Source organism: Sinocyclocheilus anshuiensis, unplaced genomic scaffold (assembly GCF_001515605.1).
Source record: "Sinocyclocheilus anshuiensis isolate Anshui unplaced genomic scaffold, SAMN03320099.WGS_v1.1 scaffold263, whole genome shotgun sequence".
Classification (NCBI taxonomy): domain Eukaryota; kingdom Metazoa; phylum Chordata; class Actinopteri; order Cypriniformes; family Cyprinidae; genus Sinocyclocheilus; species Sinocyclocheilus anshuiensis.
Window position 1 is genome coordinate 1,216,158 of NW_015549593.1, and position 13,178 is coordinate 1,229,335.

The 13,178-nt window shown below is 37.6% G+C and overlaps 1 protein-coding gene across 2 annotated transcripts; it reads right to left on the reverse strand.

The window, feature by feature from the left end:
• Positions 1 to 495: 495 nt before the first annotated feature.
• LOC107658258 (M-phase phosphoprotein 8-like) lies at positions 496 to 13,170 on the reverse strand. Of its 2 annotated transcripts, none has more exons than XM_016446742.1 (14): positions 12,912 to 13,170; positions 8,077 to 8,226; positions 6,921 to 7,952; positions 6,152 to 6,242; positions 5,591 to 6,067; positions 4,885 to 5,007; positions 4,637 to 4,725; positions 4,099 to 4,239; positions 3,816 to 3,902; positions 2,889 to 3,043; positions 2,196 to 2,353; positions 1,982 to 2,106; positions 1,795 to 1,878; positions 496 to 1,066 (listed from the first exon to the last, which is right to left on the reverse strand). In XM_016446742.1, exons 1-14 carry the CDS (start codon positions 13,008 to 13,010, stop codon positions 1,025 to 1,027), a joined length of 2,853 nt encoding a protein of 950 aa, XP_016302228.1. In that variant the 5' UTR covers positions 13,011 to 13,170; the 3' UTR covers positions 496 to 1,024. The 2 variants fall into 2 exon arrangements, with proteins under 2 accessions (XP_016302228.1, XP_016302227.1); XM_016446741.1 differs by having other exon boundaries at positions 6,921 to 7,955.
• Positions 13,171 to 13,178: the final 8 nt, after the last annotated feature.

The following is a 13,178-nucleotide window of genomic DNA, read 5'->3' on the forward strand; positions in this document are numbered from 1 at the left end:
CAATGAGCAGTCTTTCTCTCTTATTACAATGACGAGACAGAGGGGTAGGCCATAAGCAACACAATAAAAGAACGTCACTGCGCTTCAAAGCTCTGTTTAGTTCAGTCATCAATGATTTTATATAATGCTTGTGAAATCTATGCTCATGTGATCTGTATGATCAGTACCAGAAGATGACCATGTTGAACTATTACATAACTACACTCTAATGCAAAACCTAATAAGAAATTAAACTGAGCTGATGTATACAGCCTGCCTGACAATACATTGGTACATGCATGAAAAGGGTCACGTTCTCTACTAGTCAGTATTAAAAGATCCTGTTCTACTGATCATTCCTACTTGGATGACTTTAATCCTACTCCTCTTAATGCAAAAACAAATTAGGCCTTAAAAAAGCTCACAACCCAAATGTATACATACAAACATTTCTTCATTTTGTTCAATTTAGGATTCATGCCATTAGTTCATGCCTTTAAAAAAAACATCACATTCTCAGGAAACAAAATATGGAAAATTGTATTTTAAAGCACCCACTCTGGTGTTCAAAGTCACACTTGTGTCCAGTCTTGTCACATTCCCACGAGCAATGCAGACTGAAGCACAACGGATGAGCGTGTGGTCGGGTTAAACCGAACAGAACATAAAACAAAACAGTAAGTGAATCTGGAGCGATAAATTATTCTATTTAAAAGAAAAAAAAAATAAAAGGAACACTTTACAAACAAGATTTACAAATGACCTTCAGATACAAACCCAATTTGACACATTTGCTGACCTTCATGTGTGATGCAGTTGCAATCCAAAATCATGACCTCTGGAAACTCGTTTAACACTTGCAACACTTAACCAAGCACATATTTAAAAGCCGCACTGAGATCTGTGGCTGTTGTTATTGACCTGTTAGTACTACAGTCTTTCAGTATTTCCCCACAGTAAAACACTACCATTTCTAAACTGTCTCCTGCTCAGCATGTGTCAAGTGTAGAAAAAGTCAGAGCTCCTGCAGTGACCTTTGACCTTATCACTGTAGTTGGACTCTGTATGCACAAATTAGGAGTTTAACCTGTGGAAAAAGTGAAACATATTTCCAGATTAATACGTTTTAATTATCATTTTGATTATGAACTTTCTACTCCGTTATGATTACTGGATAAGGATATTTAAAAATCAAATGAAAGAATCATTCAGAATGGATTAAATAGAATCAAACACAATGATTCTCTAACAAATCAGATGTTATTTTTCTTTAATTCATATTGCCAAGACTTTTCCAGGCCTGAAAAATAGCATTAAAGTCGTAACTTTACGGACGTAGCGCAAGATCATTTCTTCCATATTGTGATGTACAATGGAGGGAAACTGATTATCAAACAAGGAAAAAATGTAGGGCAGGACTTGTTGGACAGTTGTTGATTGGATGGAGGCAGATCTGAACGCAATTAACTGGACTAAATGGTTAGAGAAGTCCAGCATATGTCACAAGAGAGAAGTCTGTCGTTTCACTGAAAGATCAAGGTATGACATTTTGATAAAGAATTACCAGGTCAAAAGAGGAACATACATGGATGAAATGTTCACAAAACGATCAATTAGATGCATTTAAAAAACAGAATTTTAACTTCAACATTCCCCGATATTTCCAAAGAACCATGGAAACCCAGTTAGCTACAACTAGCTATTATTTTACAAAGCCCCATCTCAATTATTCACACTTGCTTTGGTGCACGTTCAGGCATTTATACAGCAGCATTTAAACCATCTCATATAAAAATGTGTGAAAGTCCTAGGTACCTTAGCTGTGGGCGACTCTGCCAGACGGATGAACAGTTTGTTGGTTCCTTGAACAGGACTGAAAGAGTATATGAAATGGCTGTCCTGCAGGGGGAGCAGCACGCAGAGTGTGAGAGACTGCAGACATTCAACAGAACAAAGAGACGATAAATTTGAATAAAGATCGATTGTGACATCAGTGTCTTACCAAGAAGATGGGCAGCTGAAACTTATCATTCAGGACGACAGCATGAACACTACAGGGCCCACAGAGTCTAGCTGTGATCTCATTAAGGAAGTTTGCATGGAAGATAAAAAGCAGGATGCCAGATCCTAAGACAGAAAGCACAATAATAGCTAACTAATTCAGTAAATAAAATTGCAGTTATTGAGAACAGACAAAATTAAAGTGAGTATTTCACCTTCTCCGGGTGTGTGTTGAGGGGGTTTGTAGTTGAATTCCAGTGAAAAGTCTGGCCCTTCGCACAATCTGTGGCAAGCCAAAGGGAATACAGGTTCCAGTAGGGCCAGCCGCGTTTCAAAATATGCTCTGATTGTCTCCTCCGCCACAGTTGATAACCTGCAAGATGCATTTTCACACATGCATCTTATTTTAATAGCTATATTTTCATCGTGCCCGTGTCCTACATCTTTAAATATATGTGACCCTGGACCACAAAACCAGTCATAAGGGTCAGTTTTTCGAAATTGAAATTTATACATTATCTGAAAGCTGAATAAATAAGCTTTCCATTGGTCTGGAAATTGATCTGGAAAATCTGGAATCTGGGGGTGCAAAAAAAAAAATCGAAATATTGAGAAAATCGCCTTTAAAGTTGTCCAAATTAAGTTCTTAGCAATGTATATTACTAATCAAAAATTACGTTTTGATATATTTACGGTTTTGTAACAATTTACAAAATATCTTCATGGAATATAATCTTTATTTAATATCCTAATGATTTATGGCATAAAAAAAAAATCAATAATTTTGACCCATACAATGTATTTTTGGCTGTTGCTACAAATATACCCCAGCGACTTAAGACTGGTTTTGTGGTCCAGGGTCACATATACATGGCGGTGTTCGAATAATGTAGCAATGAAACACTCACGTTTGCATATGGTCTTTGATGAGATCATATATCATCAAATTGTTGCTAAGTTTGGCATAGTACAAGGCAGTGTTCTTATGTTTAGACAAGATGTTGCAGTCAGCACCATATTCCAGCAGGAGGCGAACCACATCTGCATTGCCCCTCTTGCAAGCCTTAAAATGAATAATACAACAATCAGCACTCAGTACAGATCAAAATTTATAACTTAAAAGTGCAAAATGTCTGATAGCTAAAGCACAACTTAATTTCTAAACTAAAAAAATAATATACAGTACTGTACAAAAGTTTGGGGTCAGTATAATTTATTTTTTTGGAAATAATTGAATACTTTTATTCAGCAAGGATGCAATAAATTGAGAAAACGTTAGAAGTCACAGCAATGACATTTATAATGCTACAAAAACAATTCATCTTCAAATAAATACTGATTTTTAACTTTCTATTCATCAAAGAAACCTGAAAATAAGCATCACGGTTTTCACAAAAATATTAAAGCAGCACAGCTGTTTTCAACATTGATAATAACAAGAAATGATCCTTAAGCAGCAAATCAGCATATTAGAATGATTTCTAAAGGATCATTTGAAACTGATGACTGGAGTAATGACTGCTGAAAATTCAGCTTTGCATTACAGGAATGTATTACAAAGAAAAGTTATTTTAAATGGTAATAATATTTCATATTATTTCAGTTTTTACTGTATTTTTGATCAGATACTTGCAGTTTGATACGCTTAAGAGTTTTTGGTTTTCTTTTCCTTTCAAAAACTTTTTTTTTTTTTTTTAAATCTTAACAAACCCAAACTTTTGAATGGTAGAGTATACGGAAAAAAAATCGACATAACTAGCAATCATAGGGTCATTAACAAGCTGGTTTCTGTTTGTAGAGATCTAATTCCCAGATCAATATAACAGCCTTCTCACCTTCATGAGAGCGGTTTCTCCACCCAGAGTTTGGGCATTTACAGATGATCCTGCCTCTAGGAGAATGGCCACTGTTGTCAAGAAGTTCTGCACCAAACAGAACCGAGTTATTAAAATAGATTGTTGTGGGCTTGTGTACTTATCAACAAAATGACACAGAACATTAGTGCTTAAGTATACTAAGACAAATGCAACAATACTATACTAAAAATGCTAATACTCTCTTGCATTAGTGGTTGAAGTGAAAAGAGTCATCAATGAGGGTTCCTGTGTTGTTCTGCACCTTTTCAGCAGCATGCATCAGGGCAGTGGTGCCGTTCTTCTGTCTAGCGTTAACCTTCACTCCTTTCTTAATGAGCAGCCTGAGGACATCATCCTGACCGCCTGCAGCAGCCAGCAGTGTTAAGGACATGCCACTAGAGTCCTGCAGGTGGCAGCACATACACAAAACATTCAAAGATATTCACATGACATCCTCTCAAATAGTACTTAGACCAAGGGATCAAGGTATGGCTGCCTTGCTAAAGGTCCAGTTAGCCTCTGCTAGTAGATGCTCCAATTACACCATCTGGATCCAAAAAGTATGATTCTTCATTGATTCAATTCAAATATTTCATTACATATATTAGATGTTTTAAAAGATGTTAACAGATAACTTTCTGCAGGTATTATAGACAATTATGTTCGACTGAAAACATTGACTGCATAATGGTTAACCCATGACGAACTACAACATGACCCAGTTCTCTGATGAGTCATTAATATAGATTCAAGACAGAGACAGGCAGAGAGGAAGAGATAAAAGGAAATAAGTAACATACCTCCTGGTCCAGATTGTAATCCTCTTTGGAACTAAGTGCACGTTTTACCGCCAGGTAATTCCCATTCTTCACTGCTTCTCGCAGCTCCGCTGAAAGTTACATGGTAAACAGAGCAAGAGAGGAGAGAAAAATGATGAGAAACTTTCATCAACTGAAAACTGAAATGTTACAATAAATGAAAGATGGACCTAAAATATGCCATTCAGGAGGGATTTGTGCTGTTGTTTTTCTGTGTGGGTATCACTTACCAGGAGTTAAGGCTAGCGGAGAGAGATTCTCATCCTCTCCATTCAAGTGTTTCTGAAAGTCCTCCAGTGTCATCCAATCCAGCTTGAGCTCCACCCCAAGATTAAGAGATGGCGGTCCCCTGTCTGTCACACAGAAACATGTTGTTAGCATCCAGAGACTCAGAAACAGCTTGGGATCCCCACTATATCAGCTGCCACATGCATAGTCATAATAGAAAAATACCAATTGACCACACAGGATGTGTTCTTCCATAAAAAAAAAAAAAACGGCTAAATTAAGTGCCAATTAGGGCTGCTGATTGGGGGGTAATCATCAAATTGAAAAAAGCAAACATAAGAAATTAATATTTCACTCAAATAAAAGATTTAAGAAAAAGACTATAATTTTACATACAACTTTAAAAACACAATAATAACAATAATAATCAACGTCATCATCAGCATGGATGGGCTTACTTTTTCCATGTTTGAATATTAAACCATCAAGCTTTAATTTTCATGGAAAACCGCAGGGAACCCTTAAAGCTTTTCTTGTGTTGACAGTGACACTGCCAGTTGATAAACAAAATCTCACTAAGCCATATCGCTATTTTAGTTTTATTTAAATTAACCATGCATGCCTAATGCAGATGAACAGTATGCAGGTGTCTCAAGACATGTTTTCAAAAGTTGAACCTCTTTTAACTTTACATTGCCAAATACAAACCAGGAGTTTTGTCAGAGCGCTCCATGGTCTCCTGAGAGTCCTGATTGTCATTGCAGGCGGTGAAGACCCGTGATTCACTGTCATCCCTCCTTTTCCTCCTCTTGTCCTTCCATCTGGAGTCTTCTGTTGAGTCAGGAGATGCTATTGACTCAGTCATGGACTTCCTTTCCAGCCGCTCTTGCCGGGCCTCCTCTGCAAGCCTCTGCGCCTCCTCCATGCGTGCTTTTCTCTCCCGTTGGGCTTCCTCTATTCTCTCTTTCTTCTTTCTCTCCTCTTCTTCAATCCTTTCTTTCCTCTTTCTCTCCTCTTCTTCCATCTTTTCTTTCCTCTTCCTTTGCTCTTCCTCTCTCTGCTCTCTTTGTAATTCCTCCTTAGACTTGGGGGCCAGCTCGTCTGATTTATCACTTTTCTCGGATGTTCCCTTCTCCTGTTTCTCGTCGATCTCCATAGAGAAGGGACTCTGACCAGGTCGAGGCACTGGTAGGAGTAGAATGTAGTGGTGAATCAAACAAAAGACCATTAAGAATGAAAAATTTAAGTCAGCTACAAATGTATTTTTACCATCTTTTGCCTTCTCTGTCTTGTCTGAATCAGGTTTCCGTGCAGGAGACTGCTTGGACAATTTTGTTTTCTTGTCATTTTTCCCTGCACCCTGTAAAACAAGTGGGAAAAAAAGTCAAAAACAAGTGGGGGAAAAAAGTCAAATCACAAACATAATTTTTTTGAAGACAAAAAAAAAATCATTCATGTCTGTAAAAAAAATTAAAATAAAGTTAATACTTAAACTTGTCATTGAAAAGGTTGTAGTAAACTTTTTAAAGAAATCAATACTTTTATTCAACGAGGATGCATTAAATTGATCAAAAGTGATAGTAAAGACATCAAAGAATCATGAAAAATCTATCACTGTTTCCCCAAAAAAATATTAAGGAGCACAATTGTGTTCAACAATGATAGTAAGAAATGTTTCTTGAGCAACAAAACATTTCTGAAGGATCATGTGACACTGAAGACTGGATGACTGCTGAAAATTCAGCTTTACCACCATAGGAATAAATTACATTTTAAAATATATTCAAATATATAACAGGTGAGAAAACAGTTATTGTGAAATAAATTATAATCATGCTTCACAATATTATGGTTTTTGTTGTATTTTGGTCAAATAACCCTTGGTGAGAATAAGGGACTTCTTTCAGTTCTTTCTTTTAATTAACATAATAATAATAATAATAATAATCTGGTATTAGTTGTTTTAACAGGTGTACAACAAAAAAGCCAAAAAAAGGAAAGGAAGAAAATGGGTTACATCAGAGTTTTAGACCTGTACCTTTGGAGTTATATTCTTGTTCTGGTCCGCTTGTCTCCTTGGTACACGATCTTTTGCCTCACAGTTCAACAGGAACTTCTCAAACAAGTTAGAGGCACCTCCCTTCTCACCAACTTCTTCCTTCGGCTCCTCCTCTTTGGGCTTGATGGGGGCTGTTGATGCTGTGGAGGATGAGGAGGAGGAAGAGGCAGATGAAAGCTTCTGAGAAGGTGGGCCTGCTTCCTGCCCTTTGCTTTTAACCTTTGACTTGGGTGCGGACGTAGCTGCCCCCGTGTCACTGGAGTCGGGCTCCTCCTCGCTGCGAGATGACTTGCTAGTGCTCTTGCTACTAGTAAAGCTCTTGTGCTTGTTTGCACCACTTTCTTTAGATGTGGCCGTTGAAACCTCCACTTTTTTAGGCTTCTTCTCTTGAATCAGGTCTTTGAAACCTTGCAGCTTCAGGTCAGACTTGGCCTTCTTCTGTTTGGCCTGCTTGAGATCACCTCCACTCTCACTTCTCGCAGATTTGTCTGTGGTTTTTGCTGTCATGGTTTTGAAGGAATCGTTTGTTTCTGTGTTTGTTGTATCATCCGTGTGGGACTCAGAGGGCACATCGCTCTTCTCATCCTCTTCATCTGAGGTATCAATCTCTTTTTTTGACTTTACTTTCTTTTTCTTGCAGTCCTCTCCACTCTCTTTCTTCTGTTTTCCTCCATCTTTATGCTTGTCAAGCTTCTTTTGTTTCTTGGGAGTAACTGGGGCATCGTCATCATCAGAGTCAATGAGCCTCTTCTTTGTCTCTTTTTTAGGAGGTGCAGGGGAAGGATCCCTGCTCTCTGCCTCCTCCTCATCAGACTCCGGTGCAGGCAGAGGTTTGTCTTCCCACCATTTCTCCTTCTTTTTCTTCTTCTTCTTTTCCTTCACAGGCATCTCATCATCTGATTCCTCCACTTTCTTCTTTTTCTTCTTCTTCTTTATAGGTGATTCTTTCTGTTTTTCTTTATCACCATCACTCTCAGAATCAGCATCAAACAAATCACTCTTCATGGGCAGCTTCTAGGTACAATGGAGCACAATCAATATTCCCAAAGACTTCATCAAGTAAACCAGATATAGCATTGTCTGTACACGCTCTTAGAAAAACAACAATCATGTGAACATATCTTTAGAGTCTCACCATGCCAGTTTCCTTCTTTGGCTTCATCTCAGCCAGGGCCTTCTTGTAGGCAAGCAGCACCTCTCTGCAGTCGTCCAAGTGTGCCTCAGGCTCCCAGGTGTCATCGTCCGATGAGTAGTTCTTCCATCGCACCCGGTACAGCACCTCTCCCTGTACAAATGTCAGAGGTCAAAGATCATGGCCTCCCATGGGGGTGTGGTAAGTAGTGGAGTGGTAAGGGAAGGGAAACACAAAAAAAGGCTTTGATCCAGTCAGTTTAACTTCACTCTCACTGAGTAAGAGCACATGCAACAAAATGAACAAGTACATTTTAAATGGCTTTGTAAGCTATCATTTGACAGCTACAATTTAATGCACTTATAAATACACAGCAGTTTGTATTTGTACTCTGCACTCCCTGTTGCCCATTTAATAACTTCTGATACTTTTTTTGCCATGTTAATATAAGCGGCTTGATCGGTTATGTCAAGGGAGAGTGATCGGTTTCACTCATCCACAATGTGTGGATGGATCGTGTTTGTGTCAGAGACTTATTGTCTATGGAAGAGAAATATAAAATACATAAAATAAAATTCCTCAAATAAATATTAAAAGCCAAACACAAATAATAATGATAATATTGATGATGACTAGGGTTGGGTATCGAAAACCGGTTCCATTTTAGAACCGGTTCCAAATTTCCAAGAACCGGGTATTCGATAAGACGCGTGCATTTCGATTCTGCTTAACGATTCCTGCATTCGCATTTTAATGTGATTAAAAACGATTTAAGTGCGGAACGGAAAGAACTTGCGTCCTGTTTGCGTGCACCGAACACAGAGAACAAGAGGTCGCGGTACGGGCAAAGAGTATAGAAGCCATTTGGTACGGGTTCCCGGTTTGTGTCCGTTCTCGAACCGTTCCGTGTATTTCCACTGTAGAAAAGGTTGTTCCGGGCTGAAACTGACTTATTTCATATTTGTCGACCAATATGCAGAAAACTACGTCAGTGTATCATCATAAACACAGCCGTTTTTGTCTTACATGAACGTAAACAGATGAGAAAGAAAACACACATGTACAGTATTTTTAGATCTGCGTGCGTTCGGTGTTAAAGAGACAGCAGCCTAATAAACGAGCTGACTGTCATTAATGTTAATCAAAGAACAAAAGAAAATCATTCACTGATCTTGACTGAATATATTTAATAACTTTAATTGATTAATCTATATTTTATTTATGAAAAGAAAACTATGCAGCGTTTTTAAACTTTTAATTACAATTTCTATACCTTAAATTTTGTTCAGTTGTATTTATTTATGATATTGCTAATTGATTTGTTTGTTCCTATCTTATTCCTGACTGTTTACTTGTCTTTAACACTTTAATATTTGAAATTTATATTAATCTAGTTGTTTTTGCTGTGGTATATTTTTTTAAAGCATAGGCAAAATTCATCTTGCAGTGTTCTGTAGGTTGCTGATTTTTGCTCATGCTATTCAGCTGCAACAGAATGCTTTGTAAAAAGACAGAATAAATGTTTGACATCTACATTTTTTTTATATTGGATTTTTTATCTTATTGGAATCGAAACTAGGAATCGATAAAAATGGGAATCGATAAGCAGAATCGGAATCGATAAAATTCAAACGATACCCAACCCTAATGATGACAAACATAAAATTACTAAAACTAAATTGAAAACTGAAGATATACAAATAAAAGCTAAATCAAAATATTAATAAATACTATAATATATAAATAATGCGAAAATAACACTGACTAGTACTTCAAAAACACACTTACAGACTGAGAAGATACAACATGTCAAACTGTATTTTATCTTGAAAAGCTCTTATAAGTGAAGGGTATATAAGTGAACTTTTCACTTTTATGTTTTTTATGATATAAAAATACTACTTAGGCTCTAGTGTCAGACGTCTACCTCGCATTATCACTAATGTCATGCACTACATGAGAGAACGATGAGAGGGGTGATGTTTATAGGAGACATTAAGGCAGTAATTAATGCTTAGCAGATGCATCCCAAGCTCCACAGGTTAGTTTCAAAGGGAAGTTCATTATCCGCTGCGTTGCTAAGTAACAAACACTGCTGAATCCCGGCTCCTTTTATTTCATGTGACTCTATCTGGAGGATTAATAATAGCCGAAGATCAAAGCCAAATAATAATTTGTTTTAATCCCAATCGACAGAGTGGATGGGATCTCTTTCCACTTTTACATCTGCTGGTTTCACGACACTAACAAGCAACTCAACATACTTTTGTGGCTGTTGTATGTTAACTCAAATCTGTCTTTGTCTTAAAGTGTGAGATACTGCTGGTAGGTTTGCACCCATTTTGAGAGCCTTGGCTTAGATTAGAGTGCTAGTTTCCTGTACAACTGCCTCTGTGCAGGAAGAAGCAGCAGTGAGAATCGGTTAATCACTGTATTTTTGTAAACAAGCGAGTTAAAGACATGATTGTCTGTGTGTGTCTGCCAAAGCGCAGTAGTCTAGTAAGCACAGGCTGTCAGTTGATCTGAGAGTGGTTGTTATTGGCTCACAGCCATCACTGTCTCATGTTACAGTCAGTGTGAATGGACACCACCTGGATAAAATTGTGACGGACGCTTAGACTGACACACAGAGACACAGAAATATTTCTCAATCAAAAAGGCATTTTATCACATAGCTTTCTTGCAGGGTCACAAATGAACAAGGTCTCGATATAAAAATACCACTGGAAAGGACTAAAATGTCTCATATTCAAAAAGTGAGGGCAAACAAATATATATTTTTTTAAGTAATCAAGCATTAACTATCATTCTGTGCTTATCCAATTATGGGTTTACAACATAACAATGACCTTTAGCAGTCACAGAAATTGCTATTTGCTTTCTCAGAGTTGATTGTTGTTAAACATACACTACTGTTCAAAAGGCGTCTGTAAGATTTTTTTTAAAGAATTTTAATTAGACTCTTATGCTCACCAAAGCTGCACTTATTTGATCAAAAACAGTAAATATTGTCAAATATAATTACAATTAACATTTTTTTATTTGAATATATTTTAAAATGTAATTTATTCCTGTGATGCAAAGCTGAATTTTCAGCAGCCGTTACTCCAGTCTTCAGCATCGCATGATCCTACAGAAATCTTTATATGATAAAATATAATATAATATTATTATGGAAACTGTGATACATTCGCTATACTCTTTTTGATCTTACTGACCCCAAACATTTGAACAGTATTGTATATTTAATGTGTTGTTGCTGTATAATATAAAGTGATCAATCAGTTTTAAAAAAATGGGTAAAGCATAGCCTTTATTGTGTTATGACATCTTGTGCACTGATCACAGATAGTTTTGATTGTAGTGTTGATTTAATTGATTTAATAACACAAGTCATAATTGTTCAGACTAAGAAGTTCATGTAATTTATTTTAACTTAAGTATGAGATAAATAAATGGATCCCCTTAAATGGAAATATTGTTGCACACATAAACTTAAAATATGACATTAGGTTCCCAAATGACTTTAAAAAACAATTTTACCCACATCTAGACAATATTATAAGACTCAGTGAGGAAGATCCTCTCACACTCAGTCACCTCACACATTACAGATACTGCAGGTTACTGACTGCAGTAGAACTGACTCCAGTTCAAAGTTTGTACTGAGCGGTACAAAATTGGATTTTACATGTCTTTTGCGTTATCTGTCCTCTAAACACTGACCTCCTCAATAGATTTTACAAAGGCTTATAGACCTCCACCAACAGGGTTTCAGCTATAACAGAGTTGTCTGTAATTTTCTTCTATTACTATCCCTTGTCAGTTAAACTTTGTCTGCTCACTCCACTCCAATATCTGCCTTCCTCTTTAAGTTATTTAATAACAAACCTCCCACTGTCACATATCACCTGTTCTTTGAGTATTAATGACGCACAGTTCCACAAACACACACGCACGCCCTTGTGATATTTCTAGAAAACATCTCCAAAACACACATCTACAGACCAAATACATGTCTAAAACGGCTCCCCATAATACAGCAACACTATTCCAGGGGCTGTTACTCCACCTAAAAATAATCTAAATTCCTGAACAAGTATTCCATTCAGATAAAAATAAATGACTTATAAAACAAAATGCTGAATCAGTTACGCATTCCCGTCAGTAGGACCATGCACAAAGGGCTACCAATACATACGAGATTCATCTGTCACGCATTATATGTTTGTAAGAGATTTATTTATATTTTTACGTTTACACAGCGAGCTTGCACATTGCGTGATCAGAAGCATGAGCATAAGATTTAAACATCCATACGTTTCTCTTTTCTATCCATTTCTATTCAAAGAGCACTAGTAATGTGTCGTTTCAGATATAATAGCGCGAGTTATGGATGCTGTAAACAACTGTGCATATCAACCCTTGAATGCTGTCAAGTGTTTTCCTCAGCATGAAACACCACTCTTAGTGTTCGGAACTCATTTTGGCCGCGGGTAGATTTAGTCCGGGGTTTAAAGTGGTAATCCATCCAGATTTAAGCAGGTTTGATGTAAACAAGAAGAACCGTTGAAACTGAATCTCGTGGCTCAACCCGGGACGGAGCTGAGCTGAGCTAACCGCCAGAAAGTTACAACGACTGTATACAGCCTCTCTGCACTGCGGGAAGTTGGCGTTTTAAGGCGCACAGGCCGTAAAATCACCCTTTTGACTATTTATTTAGCCTTATCCTATTAACTATACACGCGTCTGCAGTATTTACTAAGGACAGTAATAGCGACATGCTACGTCGCTAGCAAGATGGCATCCGAAGCTCCGCCACAAACACTCTCTCTCACCTCCACCACTCGCGTATCAATAATCCTCTCCACTTCATATACATCTTCTTCATCCTGTTCGCTGTCTCCAGGCTCCGCTCTCTCGGCTCCGGTAGTCATTTATGCTTTAACTAAGCAAAATATTGACGCTATGTGTTGTATATATGTGTGCTAACAGCATGAAGGCCGCACGGCAGCAGAACTAGTGCACATACACACGGATACAGCAGCAGCGCACTTGAGGTGATAGTACTCGGTGCTGCCAGATCGCGCAAGAAAAACGCGCCT